This window comes from Rhinoderma darwinii, chromosome 1 (assembly GCF_050947455.1).
Source record: "Rhinoderma darwinii isolate aRhiDar2 chromosome 1, aRhiDar2.hap1, whole genome shotgun sequence".
In the NCBI taxonomy this organism is placed as follows: Eukaryota; Metazoa; Chordata; class Amphibia; order Anura; family Rhinodermatidae; genus Rhinoderma; species Rhinoderma darwinii.
The window spans coordinates 260,288,485-260,303,746 of NC_134687.1; the positions used below are offsets into that span (position 1 = coordinate 260,288,485).

Here is a 15,262-nt window from a genome sequence, read left to right on the forward strand (position 1 = left end):
CACTTGCGTTTTTTTTTCCACACAGTGTGTGACCTTTACGTGAAACTCACTGCAGGTCATATTTTGGTCCGTTTTTGCGGACCACGTCGCCTATTGAAATCTATGGATGCGTGAAAAAAAAATACAGCACAACACAGAGAAGAATAAAATAACGGAAATTCAGGAAGTGCTCGCAGAGTAGAAACTTGGACGTGAAAAACTGATGCCACACGGAACGGAAATACGGTCTGTTTTTGGCGGATGCAAAACGAACGTGCTCGTCTGAATAAGGCCTTACGAGTATCAGTGGCTTTCAGCAGAACATGCAGTGTATCTGAATACTTGTATGAAAACCAATCCATAACAAATGTATAACACTATTAGCTTTATTGAAGAACATAGATTTTTGAAAAATTGATCTGGAAAAATAGATAAACCAAAAATAAGGTAGTGTCCCTCATTTACTTCGCTATGCCTACTACATAACATTGCTTTGTCACTATGCACATAGATATTCGTAAAGCTGCAAAACGAGTGTCCCCAAAGATTAAATACATTATTTAATTCATTTTATCACCTAATCCTACATTGGAAACTGTAATCCGGGCAATATTCCATAGTGCAAGGCTAGTAAAGAAGTAGTTCTCAATATAAATATTCAGAATCCAAAATTAGGAGGCCAGCTCCTGGATTTGGCTAAGACCATTTGCATACTGGAAGTCTCCGCTGTTTTCATATTTGTACATATCCAAAGCCACCTCACAGCTTTCTCTAACCACCTGTTCTAGGTCCCCCACATGTGTTTTAAGTGCTATCAAACAGTCTTCTTGCGCAATGGATCCTAAAGCTTCAGCACACTCATGGCGGACCATTGGACTCTCTTCTAAGCGATCCAATGCTGCTGCAAGCCCTGGAACTGCCGCTTCATGCTGCATCTGACCCAAGACATATCCAATTTCATGACGGAAAAGAGAGCCACCACACTGTAAACCTGAAATAAAGTATAAAGGCATACACTTACATTTAATCAAAAATATACACAAAGCCTATGACAAACTTCACAGCCAACTAAAAAAAGCATATTCTCTTTTTGTGTGTGAGGAGAATGGAGTCCTATGTAGAATCCCATAAGCAAATGAAGTCAAGGTGGTCGGAAACCCAACGCCCACCAGCTTTGTGTAATTAACCACATCTAGGGCATACAAAAAAATAAAAAATCACAAAAAAACAAAGAACAGGCATGGACTTTCACCAATATAAATACTCAAATCCCATTTCCTTCTTTGCATATAAGAACGCAGTTTTATCTTGACGGCTTACCATCTGTCAATGCCAGAACTGCCTCCTCTCCTCCAATATTGCGGAGCGCAAACATGGCGCGATACCGTTCAAATAGCGGCAAATTATCGTTTAACAAGATACCTCGCAGAGCTGCTATATCTCTGTCCTCAGCAGGAGGAGCAGGGTCCACTGACAAGAAAGGGTTATCATCCTGGGTATCTGGATTCCTCTGAAGCCATTCTATCCTGTGAATGGCAAGTTGACATGTTTCTGCAACCTGCAGATAAAAGGAAAATGAACATCTAAACTTAAATTTGTTGTTGCATCCGGACGTTAAATGCATCTACAGGCCCCAACATAACATGTTATTCAGTGTTCTACTCCCTGGTGCTAGCTTAACCCCTTCCTTCTGCAGCCACTTTTGACCTTCCCGACAGAGCCGCATTTGTTTTAAAATCGGACGTGTCACTTTATTTTGGTAATAACTTTGAAATGCTTTTACCTATCCAAACAATTCTCACATATTGTACTATATGTCAGAGGTAAATTTGGTCGATACATTCAGCGCTTGTGAAAAACACCAAAATTTGTAAAAAAATTTAAACATTTGCATTTTTAAAAATGTAAATATATCTGCTTGTAAGACAGGCCGCTATACCAAACAAAATAGTTACTAGTTAACATTTGTCTGCCATTGTTTTTTGAACATACTTTTATTTTTCCTGGCTGGGAAGAATAACGAAAAATAAATATTGGCATTTCTCATGTGTTTTTTAACTTTCATAAAATACATAATCTTTTTTGCTGGTCTGAAGTGAGTAATCAGAATATACAAATATTTTCGATCCATTAAATTGCAACTCCTGCATTTTTCTCGCAGTTCTCAAAACTTTATCTCTACCTTGAGATTATAAAAATGTCACCAGAATTGAGCGAGGGGCTGAGCCTGGGGGGTTTTGCCGCATTGGTACTCAGAGTCCTTTCCACAGGATATAACAATATACTCTGTTCCTGGGCAAGCTTTTCTTTAAGCCGAGCGGAGATAAATAGTGCACAATCTTGACCTTCATCTCCCTCCGGGAAGCCCACACATCTGGTTTTGGCCCACCTTGATCTATCTTCAACATCTGTTAGTTTATCGGACATGTTTTTTATTAACAATTTTGAGTTCTGCAACTTTTTTGTTCAGAGTACAATGTTATCCTCTACTAAGCCCCCTCCATCCTCCGCTGTTGTCAACCGGTTTCTAATTTTCCCTAAATCTTCCCTCATCAGGGAGACCTCTAGAGTGACATTCGCCATCTGCATAGTTAGTTTGACAATTCACCTATTTTTTGTACCGACTTTAGAATAGCAACCAGCATAGGGCTTAGTGCTTAATTACCCTGACCTTCAATAGCCATTTTTAGGGTCTCTACAAACTCAGTTGATGTTTCATCAGAGTTGTCAGGGGAAGTGACACCTTAAACGTTGGCTCCCGCCCCCTGGGCTTTCCTTATTGCTCTTTGCATTTTTTGCTTTCCCAAGGTAGGTCACTCCCATAATTTAAACAAACAACCTAAAGATCGGAGTCTGACACACCAGAAATCAATTAAAAAGGTATAAATTTATTATTGAATGAGATTAAAACAAACAAATGAATTAAAAGCATAGAGAGGATTACCACAGTACAGATGTACACCAAACAGTGATATGCAAGAGATGGCGCTGTATCACAAATAGGGTTTATGTAGGTTCAAATGGCTCATTTTCACTTTCTGACACCACCCCCAGACGAAGGCTTCCGGCCGAAACGTGCGTCAGGGTGTGATGCCAGAGAGTGTTGTCCCTGACATGGGTAAGTTGTTCCAGTGCATTGTGCAGAGAGAACATACGGTATATACACTATTATACCCATCATTGAACCATACCATGTTTATCTACAATACATATTGATTGTTTTTGTGCTTGCTTGGTTGCTGTGATCATATTTCCATGTATGGTTTCATGCTACATTAGGGGAGCAGGCTCTCTTGGCCCTTTGTGGCTTTATATATGCACATTTTAGTGTGCATTGTGTTATTCATTGTACAGCCCTGCCCCTTTTTTTTTTGATACAGCGCCATCTCTTGCATATCACTGTTTGGTGTCCACCTGTACTGTGGTAATCATCTCTCTGCTTTTAATTCATTTATTTGTTGTTTTAATCTCATTCAATAAGGATGCTACGGACAGTGTAAGAGCTGGAGAGGAGAGCGCGCTCTCATCTCTTCAGCTCTTGTGAGAGATCAGTCTTGTACTTTGTCTGACGAACTGGCAAGGGGGTGTGTCTCTGATACGGACAGTGTAAGAGCTGGGGAGCGCTTACACTGTCCGTATCAGAGACACACCCCCTTGCCAGTTCAGCAGACAATACAAGACTGATCTCTCACAAGAGATGAGAGCGCGCTCTCCTCTCCACAGCTCTTACACTGTCCGTAGCAGTGACACGCCCCCTTGCCAGTTCGGCAGACAATACAAGAGCTGGAGATGAGAGCGCGCTCTCCTCTCCACAGCTCTTACACTGTCCATAGCAGTGTCACGCCCCCTTGCCAGTTCAGGTGAAAAGACTGATCTTCAAAGCTGAAGAGAGAGAGCGTGCACTTTCTCTGCTCGCTCTTGCTGTGGCACTGTCCATATCGGATTGGACAGTGCCACAGCCATAGTAACACTGTTGACTGTTCAAGGGGTTATTTAAATATCGGGCGCCAAATATAACGGTACTGATATCTAAATAACGTAGGGAGGTAGAAAAAAAAGTACCCCAGGGTTTGTTCAGCCATCCCCAATACATGTTGCGCATGTATGGGGAGGTGAAAGGTTCTGTACGTTTTTTTTAAATATATATATATATAAATATATATATATATATACACACATATACACACACACAGCTTCACCGTGCGTTATAAATGACATGTTAACTTTATTTTGCGAGTCCGTACAATTCCGGCAAAACCACATTTATATATATTTTTTTATGTTTTACAAGTTTTTGCACGATAAAATAACTTTTGTAAATAAAAAAAAAAATGTTTTTTTCTTTTGCCATGTTCTGAGAACCATAAATTCATATAGTTTTTATTGGTACCAATTTTGGATACACACGACATTTTGATCACTTTTTTTATTCCAATTTTTGGAAAGCAAGGTGACCATAAAACAGAAATTCTGGAATTGTTTTTTAGGAATTTTTTTATGCCGTTCACCGCGCGGGATAAATAACATAATATTTTTATAGTTCAGGCCGTTACAGACGCAGCGATACCAATTATGTATATATTTTTTTTTTCATTTTGATAAGAGAAGGACGATTGTTTTATTTTATTACTTGAAACGAATTCTTTTTTTTTTTTTTTTACATTTCCCGCTTTTTCTCTAGTCCCACTAGGGGATTTTAAGGTCCTTCAAACCCCTTAGAGCAGTGGTCGCTTTTGACCGCTGCATCTAAGGGGTTATTGGCGGGAATCTGAACCATCTTCGGTCCATGCTATTACAGAAGGGTGTCAGCTGTAACATACAGATGAAACCCGCTGCTGATGACGAGAGCCATCTTCTTGTCGCCACCAGAGGCATCTTAGGCCCCGCCTCTGGGAGGCTTCTAGGAGGCTTTTGTGCTCAGCAGACCGGGGGGCTAGTGTTAGGCCTCCGGTTGCCATTGCAGTCATCGGCACCCCCACGATTGGCTACAAACCCCTTAGATGCAGCGGTTGATTTTGACCGCTGCATCTAAGTGGTTAATGGCGGGGATTGGAGCTAGCTTCGGTCCCCGATTTTACAGCAGGGTGTCAACTTCAGGACGCCAGCTTCTGCACCCGTGCCATCCATTTGTCATAAGCATACAACATATTGCGGGAAGCACTAGCTTTCCATGATGTATACTTACGACAAATGTCGGGAAGGGGTTGTCCAGGATTACACCCCCCCCCCTCCCACTGCCGGTAATGGCGCCAACCTCACATGATCACGGTAGCTAATTACTGCTGTGATTACCCTTCATTTAAGGCCGGATTCAGACGACCGTGATTTGCGTCCATGCAGCCCGCGTGGTTTTCACGCGGCTCGCGCGGACCAATACAAGTCTATGGAGCAGTGCAGACAGTCCGTGAGTTTTGCGCAGCGTGAGTCTGCTGCGTAAAACTCACGACATGTTCTATATTTAGGCGTTTTCCGCGCATCACGCACCCATTGAAGTCAATGGGTGCGTGAAAATCACACGCACCCCACGGAAGCACTTCCGTGGGACGCGTGTTATTCGCGCAACAACAGTAAAAGAATGAATGTAAACAGAAAAGCACCACGTGCTTTTCTGTTTACAAACATCCAAACGGAGTGTCATAAAATTGGCGGCTGCGCGAAAAGCACGCAGCCGCGCATCCATATGAACAGGACACACGGAGCTGTCAAGTGCCCTTTGTTCACGCAAAATGCCGCGGTTTTTGCGTGTGCAAAACGCACACTTTCATCTGAATCCGGCCTAAAACAGAGGATAAGAGGAGTTGCTCAAAAGTTAAAGTGTAGCTAAATGTTCGACAAACTTGTGACATGTCAGAAGTTTGTATTGGTGGGGGTCCGAGCACCCCACCAATCGCTAGAACGAAGCAGCTGAAGCGTTCGTGTGAGCACTCAGCTGCTTCGTTTCTGTTCTTCTCAATAGAAAGTCTATGAGCCCGTACCCCAATACATTTATTTCCGGAAAAAGCCAAACAGACACGAAGCAGCTGAGTGCTCACACGAACGCTTCAGCTGCTTCGTACTAGCAATTGGTGGGGGTCTCCGCGCTCGGACCCCCACCAATACAAACTTCTAACATGTCACTACACTATATTGCAGGTATTTAGTTATAAAATATGAAAATAGCCATTAGTTACAATTCAGAAGCTAGCGTTTTTTAAATGTAAGAAATGTTTAAGGATTTTAGATGGTATTTTTTATTTAGTGTCTTAGTACATACATTTTTTTTCTGCCGTCTTTCAAGTCCTATTAAAAGAAAAAAAAAAAAAAAAAAGGCTGAGAAAAACACCATACCCAGAGTATGCGGTGTTTTGAAAAATACGGCATCGAACCTAAAAAGCCATAAAAACACCACAAAACAAAAATGATGTATGTAGCCTTTCCAATAATTCACTATAGTCTTTAACCCCTATCCGCACGAGGACGTAACTGTCCGTCGTTGCGGGAGGTTACTTCCCGCACGAGGACGTACAGTTACTGAGTTTTTCCCGGTGCACACTGTCGGCGACAGTGTGCACCGGGAACAGGGAGGTCAGCTGTCGCCGACAGCTGACACTCCCCTCTTGCCGGCCAGCGGTCCTTTGCCGCTGATTTCGACGAATTAACCCCTTAAATTCGGCGATCGGTTGCAATCGCCGAATTTTAGGGGTTTCTAGCATATCGGCAGACCCCGGTCCGAAATCGCGGGGTCTGCCGATAGTTAGTACGGCAAACGGAAGCCAAACAATGGCTTCTGGGTCTGCCATGGACGGAAGCCCATCAGGACCAACCTTCGGCTGGTCCTGATAGGCTTCCTGTCAGAGTGACAGGAAGTCACTGTGTCATCCCGATGCACACTGTCGGCGACAAGGTGTGCATCGGGAACTTGGAGATCAGCTGTCCCCGACAGCTGACACTCCAGTGTTGCCGATCAGCGGCTCATCGTCGCTGATTTCGGCAATTAACCCATTACATGCGGGGCTCGATTGCGATCTCCGCATGTACAGGGTTTGTACCACATCAGCAGCCCCCATGCAATTGTGGGGGCTGCTGATGCTTGTAATGGCATCCGGAGGCCAGGCAACGGCCTCTGGGTCTGCCATGTATGGAAGCCTATGAGGATCAGCCTTTGCTGATCCTCGTAGACCAACTGTCAGAGTGACTGTGACGTCACACTGACAGTTGGAATACGTTACACTACCTAGGTAGTGTAATGTATTCTAGCAGCGATCAAAGCTGCAGGTCAAAAAGATAAAGTGTAAAAAGTAAAAAAAAGTTAATAAAAATGTTTTATAAAAGTGTAAAGATAAAAGGTTTTGTTTTCCTATAAGTCATTTATTATAGGGAAAAAATGAAAACGTTAAAAAAAAGTACACATATTTGGTATCACCGTGTAACGACCCAAACTATGAAACTATAATGTTCATTTTTCCGCACGCTGAACGGCGCAAACAATATAGAATAAAAAGTGATCAAAAAGTCGTATTTACCCCAAAATGGTACCAATAAAAACTACAACCCGTCCCGCAAAAAACAAGACCTCCCACAGCTTTTTTGACGAAAAAATAAAAGTTACGGCTCAGAATAGCGTCTCAGAAAATAAATTATTTTATAGAAACTTAATTTTATTGTGCAAACGCTGCAAAACTTAAAAAAAACTATACACAATGGTATCGGCGTAATCGTACCGACCGGCAGAATAAATTTAAATGTAATTTATTGCGCACGGTGAACGCTGTAATAAATAAAGAATTTAAAGCGCCAAAATCGCTGTTTTTTGGTCACCTTAGCTCTAAAAAAGATCCTGAGGAGCCAAAATGCTCACTATACCCCTAGAAAAATTCCTTGAGGGGCGTAGATTCCAAAATAGGGTCACTTTTGGGGGGTTTCCACTGTTTGGGCCCTCCGGGGCGTTGCAAACCCGACATGGCACTGAAAACCAATCCAGCAAAATCTGCGCTCCAAAATCCAAAAGGCGCTCCTTCCCTCCCGAGCCCTGCTGTTGGTCCAAACATCAGTTTACGACCACATATGGGGTATTGCCGTAATCGGGAGAAATTGCTTTACAAATGTTGGGCGGCTTTTTCTTCTTTATTCCTTGTAAAAATGAAAAAATTCTATGTTTCCACAGAAAAATAGGTGATTTTCATCTCCACAGACTAATTCCACTAAATTCTGCAAAAAAACTGTGGGGTCAAAATGCTAACTATACCCCTAGAAAAATGCCTTGAGGGGTGTAGTTTCCAAAATGGGGTCACTTTTTGGGGGTTTCGACTGTTTAGGTACCACAAGACCTCTACAAACCTGACATGGTGCCTAAAATATATTCCTAAAAAAAGGAGGCCCCAAAATCCACTAGGTGCTCCTTTGCTTCTGCGGCCTGTGTTTCAGTCCATTAGGACACTAGGGCCACATGTTGGATATTTCTAAAATCTGCAGAATCTGGGCAATAAATATTGAGTTGCGTTTCCCTGGTAAAACCTTCTGTTACAAATTATTTTTTTTATTACAAATGAATTTCGGCAAAAAAAAAATGAAATTTGTAAATTTCACCTCTACTTTGCCTTAATTCCTGTGAAAAGCCTAAAGTGTTAAAACACTTTCTGAATGTGGTTTTGAATACCTTGAGGGGTGCAATTTTCAAAATGGGGTGATTTATGGGGACCTTCTAATATATAAGGCCCTCAAAGCCACTTCAGAACTGAACTGGCCCGTGAAAAAATGGCCTATTGAAATTTTATTGAAAATATGAGAAATTGCTGCTAAAGTTCTAAGTCTCGTAACGTCCTAGAAAAATAAAAGTACGTGAAAAAAAATGATATAAACAAAGTAGACATATGGGGGATGTTAACTAGTAACTATTTTGTGTGGTATTACTATCTGTTTTACAAGCAAATACATAAAAATTTAGAAAAATGCTAAAATTTGAAGTTTTTCACAAATAAATATTGAATTTATCGACCAAATTTTTTCACGAACATAAAGTACAATATGTCACGAGAAAACAATCTCAGAATCGCTTGGATAGGTAAAAGCATTCCGGAGTTATTACCACATAAAGTGACATGTCAGATTTGAAAAAATCATCTGTGTCCACAAGGCCAAAACAGGCTGTGTCCTAAAGGGGTTAAAGGGAATGTGTCGCGAATGAAACTGTTTTTTTTTTCCCTGACTAAGCCTGGTGGCGAAACGCGTTGGGTGTAAGTGGGCTCCTGGCACATCGCTACTCTTTACCCCATTGTATATCTGCATGGTCTGTCAACTTCTATTCTATTATTTTTTGGCTACCTTGCCACTTCTGTCTATCGATTCTGATGGTCTATTTCACAGTTGTTTTGTGATGGCAGGAAGGAGGTGAAGGGAAAGTGAGCCCTAATCTACCCACCGCCCTGTCCCTGCCTACTTGCAACGACCCGCCCTAGGCGACGAGGTACAACTGGGCGGCGGTCCCTACGCTGTCTAAGTGCACAGGAAAACAAACAGGGAACACGCAAGGGAAGGGGCAGCAGCCACGGAACGCCACGAGGAAACGGAGCGGCGAACGAACAGTCAGGACCAGGACGAAGTGAGTAACCCGAGCGGGCACGGAGACAGAAGCAAGCCAGGGGCAAAGCAAAGCAAAGCAAGTCAAGGAGAACTGCAGCAAGGCAGAAGCACGGCAGAAGCAGGCTGGAGCAAGCAGCAGTGGGGCCAGGAATCCAAAAGAATAACAAGCAATGAGGAAGAGAAAACTGCAGGTATAAATGGACAGGGGGCGGAGCTAACTCTGACTGACCAGGCCGCGATAGGCTCTCCCACTCCTGAGCCTGCCACCCTGATTGGTGGGAGCCGGTGTCAGTCTAAGAGGTCTGGCCTCAGGTGTCGACTGATTAACCCTGGGAGTCTCCACAGACGTAGTGCCTGGCAGATCCTTTACAGTTTATTTTTGATATGCGACTCACCATGGCTGTTTATTTACAATGTACTTCTGTATGGTATAGATGTTATGGCCAGTAGCCCACTCAGTATTTTCTTTACTGTGAGGACTTATATTTTAATCCATTTTTAATGCTATTAACTGTGTTTTGTATTTTTATCATGTCTCAATAAAAACTATTTTATTTTGAAAATGTTCGGGTCATTTAACACTGATTTTCTGCATATGTGTTTAAACTATGACTTTGGTGTTTGACCAAATTATTCTATTGAGGCACTTTTTTGGTGTTAATGGTAAATTGCTCCCTATACTGTGCATAGAGGAAAGCAGTCAATAAGAAGTGGGTGGGATAAATATTGAGGACTCTAGAGAGCATTTACATCATTGAGACGATTCCTGGCCCGGATCGCCCTGCAGCTGATGAACAGTGGTTTTATGAAAACTACTGCAAGAAAACAAATAGGTGACAAACCTTTGTACTCAGGGGGTTCATCACTACTTTTTATGCTATTCTACTGTCACTTTAGGGCAGTATAAACCTGGTGACATTCTCTTTAAAGGGGTTGTCTGGGTTGAACAAATTGTATACATTTTAATATAAAAAATAATTATAATTTTCCAACATACTTACTGTATTTCCTCACGGTTTTCAAGATCGCTGCTCGTTGTTTTTAGTAGGAACATTTATGGTTTACTACCAGATTCCTTCCATGGTCATGTGATGGACATACAGGTACTGGAATCATTAGAAGACAGAACTCTATAGTATAACTAACGAGCCATGCACCTGTGTGCATCACATGACCATGGACACAATTTTATCCACTGGAAGTAAACAATGAATGTTCCTGCTGAATAACAATAAGCAGAGATCTTAAAAACTATGAGGAATGAATACAAGAAGTATATAGGAAAACAAGTGTCCAACTTTTAATTAGACAAAAATAACATTAATTTGCTGAAACCCAGCAGATCTTGTTGCATACTCACATTGCAATGGTTGAAATACTCAACAAAAATTTGCATCAGATAGGATTGCACTGTTCTCCACCTTGTTGCAGAACGTTAGTGCGGACTCTGCATCAAGTAGGATATTTGTGAACCTAGTCTTAAATGAATGGATATTAACCAACCGAGCGTCTTATAAGCTCGGCAGTTTTCTTCAGCGACATAGATGTTAAGTGGAACGGCAGGGAACATGCCCGACCTGAACTCCATTCAACGCCTCCTGGCAGCAAGCTTGCGACTAGCTGGGAACGGGAAACATGGGATCCCGTTCTGGTGATCAGTCGGGGTTCCAGCATTCAGGCCCCACCAATCTAACAGCTATTACCTATCCAGTGGATAGGTGATAATTTGTTGTGACCCGGAATAACCCTTTAACCCAGTCAATTTTTACGTTAAAGAAGTAGTCTAATGAGAACAACCCCTGTCCATATGCCGCCACAGGGGAAATGCTTAGCCAATACCAAATAAGTAGATATATTGTTCGTTTTTATTCAATGTAAACCGTTTTAATGGAATTATTTTTTCCCAAAACCTCATGGAAGTAACATTTTTGTTGTTTTTAGACTACTAGAGGACTCATCGCTAATTTTTACTTTTAACTAATCGCAGATGTGTTCAAGTGTAAACATGATAGGCACCTGCTGGGGAGTTATTAGTAGACCAATAACAATCTTCTCCCACGATTGTGTTGGTGGGGGTCCGATGGGTTGGACCATAACCAACCAGACATTTAGTGCAGATCTTCTAAATAAATGTTTTTTTTTCAGATTAAAAAAAAAAAAAAAGTGTAAAGTTCTCTAGCGGTGCAGTTAACCCCTTCCCGACATCCACCGTATATATAGGCACTGTCGGGCAGGGGCTCCCGCAAACCGCAGTACGGTTACGTTGCGGTGATAGCTCATAAGCCCGCACTGAACCCGCACCATCACCGCCGGGTTAGAAACGGAGCTAGTCTCCGAACCAACCGATTAACCCCTCAGATGCTGCGCTCAATAGAGAGCGCAGCATCTGAAGGGTTTTTAGCCCAGGGTTTTTTTGCCGAGCTGCCAATGACTACAACAGCAACTGGAGGCCTAATACCGGCCTTCCGATCCATCAGCTACGAAATAGGCTTCCGTAGCAGACGCCAAGATAACGCCGGCTCAGGAGCTAAGCCAGCGTCATCAGCGGTAGTTGTCAGCTGTATGTTACTGCTGACACCCTGCTGTAACGCCAATAACCCTTTAGATGCTGCGATCTGATGCGATCGCTGCGTCTTATTGGTTTGTAGCTAATCGGTAGCCCTGCAATGCGATCGCAGGGTTGCCGACTGCTACTATGGCAACAGGAGGCCTAACAATGGCCTCCTGCTCTGCCGATTACGGAAGTCGATTAGGCCCCAGCCAAGGGCACAGCCTAATCGGCTTGCGGTCAGTGAACGACTGACAGTTCTAATATATTGCACTACATAGGTATTGAAATGTATTACAACAGCAATCAAACAGTTGGACCTTCAAGTCCCCTAGTGGGTCTACAAAAAAAAAAAAAAAAAAGTTGTAGAAAAATAAAATAAAAGTTTCAAGTTCTAAAATAAAACACAATTGCCCTTTTCCCTTATCAAGTCCTTTATTATTGAAAAAACCCCAAAATAAACCGTATATATTTGGTATCGACGCATCCGTAACGGCCTACACTATAAAAATATTATGTTATTTATCCCGCGTGGTGAACGCCGTAAAAAAACAAACCCCTACAAAACAATGCCAGAATTACGTTTTTTTGGTCAATTGGAATGAAAAAAAAAACAGTGATCAAAAAGCTGCATGTATCCAAAAATGACACCTATAAAAAAAACTATAGCTCGTCTCGCAAAAAACAAGCCCTCATACAGCTCCGTCGACAATTTTTTTTAAAAAAGTTATGGTTCTCAGAACATGGCGACAGAAAAAAACCATTCTTTTTACAAAAGTAATTTTAGTGCAAAAAGTTGTAAACCATAAAAAAATGCTATAAATTTGGTATCGCCGGAATCGTACTGACCCGCAAAATAAAGTTAACATCTAATTTATAAACACATGGTGAACACTATAAAATTTTTAATTTTTAAAACTATGCCAGAATTGCTGTGTTTTTGGTGACCTTATCTCCCAAAAAATAGCATAAAAAGTAATCAAAAAGTCGCATGTACCCCAAAATGGTACCAATAAACGACAGCTCGTCCTATATAAAAAAAAACAAAAAACAGCCCTCATACCACTACGTCTATGAAAAATAAAATAAGTTAAGGGTCCCATAAGTCAGGAAAGAAAAATATGACTTTGTGCAGGCCCGAGGGGAACATTTCTTCTCAAGAGGCGATTTATCAAGGCCCTAAAAATTAGGGCCCAAATAGATCTGCTGGAAGTGAGGGTGCCTGTATTATACCAGGACAACACTTCGCAGCAAAATTCCCCAAACTGCAAAGGTGCAGAGTGTGGACCAAAAGGGGGATAAGAAAGGACATTTATCAGTGCGACACCGGCCTGTGCAGAAAGGATTGCTTCACAGCATAACACACATCTATGGATTATTTTATTGTGTTTTTTTTGTTTACCCCATTATTATACCACCTGGTTATAGCCTGATGTTCTCAGTCCAGCTTACATGTGCCCCACATTATAAACTAAAATACCAGTAATACTCTACTATTATCAAGCAAAATCCGCGCTTCAAAATCCAAATAGCGCTGCCTCCTTACTGAGCCCTACTGTGTGCCCTGAGTTTACTTCCACATATATGGCATTGCCAAACCAGGGCGAATCCTTTTAACAATTTTAGGGGGTGTGTGTCTCCAGTGGCACAAGCTGGGCATGACATATTTGCCACTGAAATGTCATATCTAGGGAAAAACTGCAATTTGTACTTTGCACCATCTGCAGCGCAATCATTTATGGAAAAGACACGTGGGGTGAAAATACTCACTAAATCCCTTAACCCCTTCCCGACATTTGCCGTATGGGTACGTCATGGAAAGCATTGACTTCCCGCATTTTGACGTACCCATACGCCAAATGTTTGGCACCGGCTCAGAAGCTGAGCCGGTGCCATCATCGTCGGATCTCAGCTGTATCTTACAGCTGACATCCGACTGTAACGGCGGGGACCGAAATTAGCTTCGATCCCCGCCATTAACCCCTTAAGTGCAGCACTCAAACGTTATCGCTGCACTTAAGGTGTTTGCAGCTCATCGGAACCCCAGCAATGAAATTGCCGGGGTTCCGGTGGCTGCAATGGCAACCGGAGGCCTAATGCTGGCCTCCCGGTCTGCCTAGCACGGAAACCGGTCAAGATCCGCCCGGTGGCGGAGCCTGATGGCCTTCCGTAGTCGCCGGCAAGATGGCGCCGGGTCAGGAACAGATCCGGCGTCATCAGCGGTGGAAGTCAGCTGTATGTTACAGCTGACATCCACCTGTAACGGCAGGAACCGGAGCTAGCTCCGATCCCTGCCATTAACCCCATCGATGCAGCAATCGAAAGCGATTGCTGCATCATAGTGGTTACTAGCAGATCACCAGCCCTGACAGGCAATCAGGACTGGTGACTGCTACTATGGCAACAGGAGACACAATGGCCTCCTGCTCTGCCATTACGGAAAAAAGTGTCAAAAAAAAGTGTCAAAAAAGTGTCAAAAAAAGAAAACTGAAAACAATAAAAGTTGCAAGTAATAAAATAAGAGTAAAAGGGGGATTGCTTTTTTATCAAGTCCTTTTATTATTGAAAAAAATAAATAAACCATACGTATTTGGTATCGCCACGACCGTAACGACCTGAGGTATCAAAATATTATATTATTTATTGCACGCGGTGAACCGCATAAAAAAAAACGTAAAAAACTATACCAGAGTTTGTTTTTTGGTCATTTTGACCTATAAATATTGGAATAAAAAATGATCAAAAAGTCGCACGCATTCCAAAAATGGTACCTATAAAAACTATAGCTCGTCTCGCAAAAAACAAGCCATCATACAGCTGCGTCGACAAAAAAATTAAAACGTTATGGTTCTCACAACTTGGCGACAGAATAAAGACATTATTTTTACAAAAGTAGTTTTATTGTGCAAAAAGTTGCAAAACATAAAAAAGTCCTATAAAATAGGTATCGCCGGAATCGTACTGAGCCGCAGAATAAAGTTAACATGTAACTTATAACGCTTGGTGAACGCTGTATAAAAAACCGAAACAAAACTATGCCAGAATTGCGGTTTTTTGTTTACCTGGCCTCCCAAAAAATAAGGTAAAAGGTGACCAAAAAGTCGCATGTACCCCAAAATGGTACCAATAAGAACTACAGCTCGTCCCGCAAAAAAAAGCCCTTATACAACTACGTCT

The 15,262-nt window shown here is 42.1% G+C and overlaps 1 protein-coding gene across 2 annotated transcripts in view; it reads right to left on the bottom strand.

Annotated features, from left to right (window-relative positions):
• Positions 1-344: 344 nt before the first annotated feature.
• DOHH (deoxyhypusine hydroxylase) overlaps positions 345-15,262 on the bottom strand; it is a 30,649-nt gene continuing 15,731 nt past the window's right edge. Inside the window, exons 3-4 of one of the 2 annotated variants that reach the window (XM_075850397.1) lie at positions 1,402-1,537; positions 345-970 (exon numbers count right to left, since the gene is read on the bottom strand). In XM_075850397.1, coding sequence (XP_075706512.1) covers positions 651-970; positions 1,402-1,537 — 456 coding nt within the window. In that variant the 3' untranslated portion in view covers positions 345-650. Of the gene's footprint in view, positions 971-1,299; positions 1,538-15,262 lie in introns of both variants that reach the window. The other variant, XM_075850389.1, reaches the window with a different exon arrangement.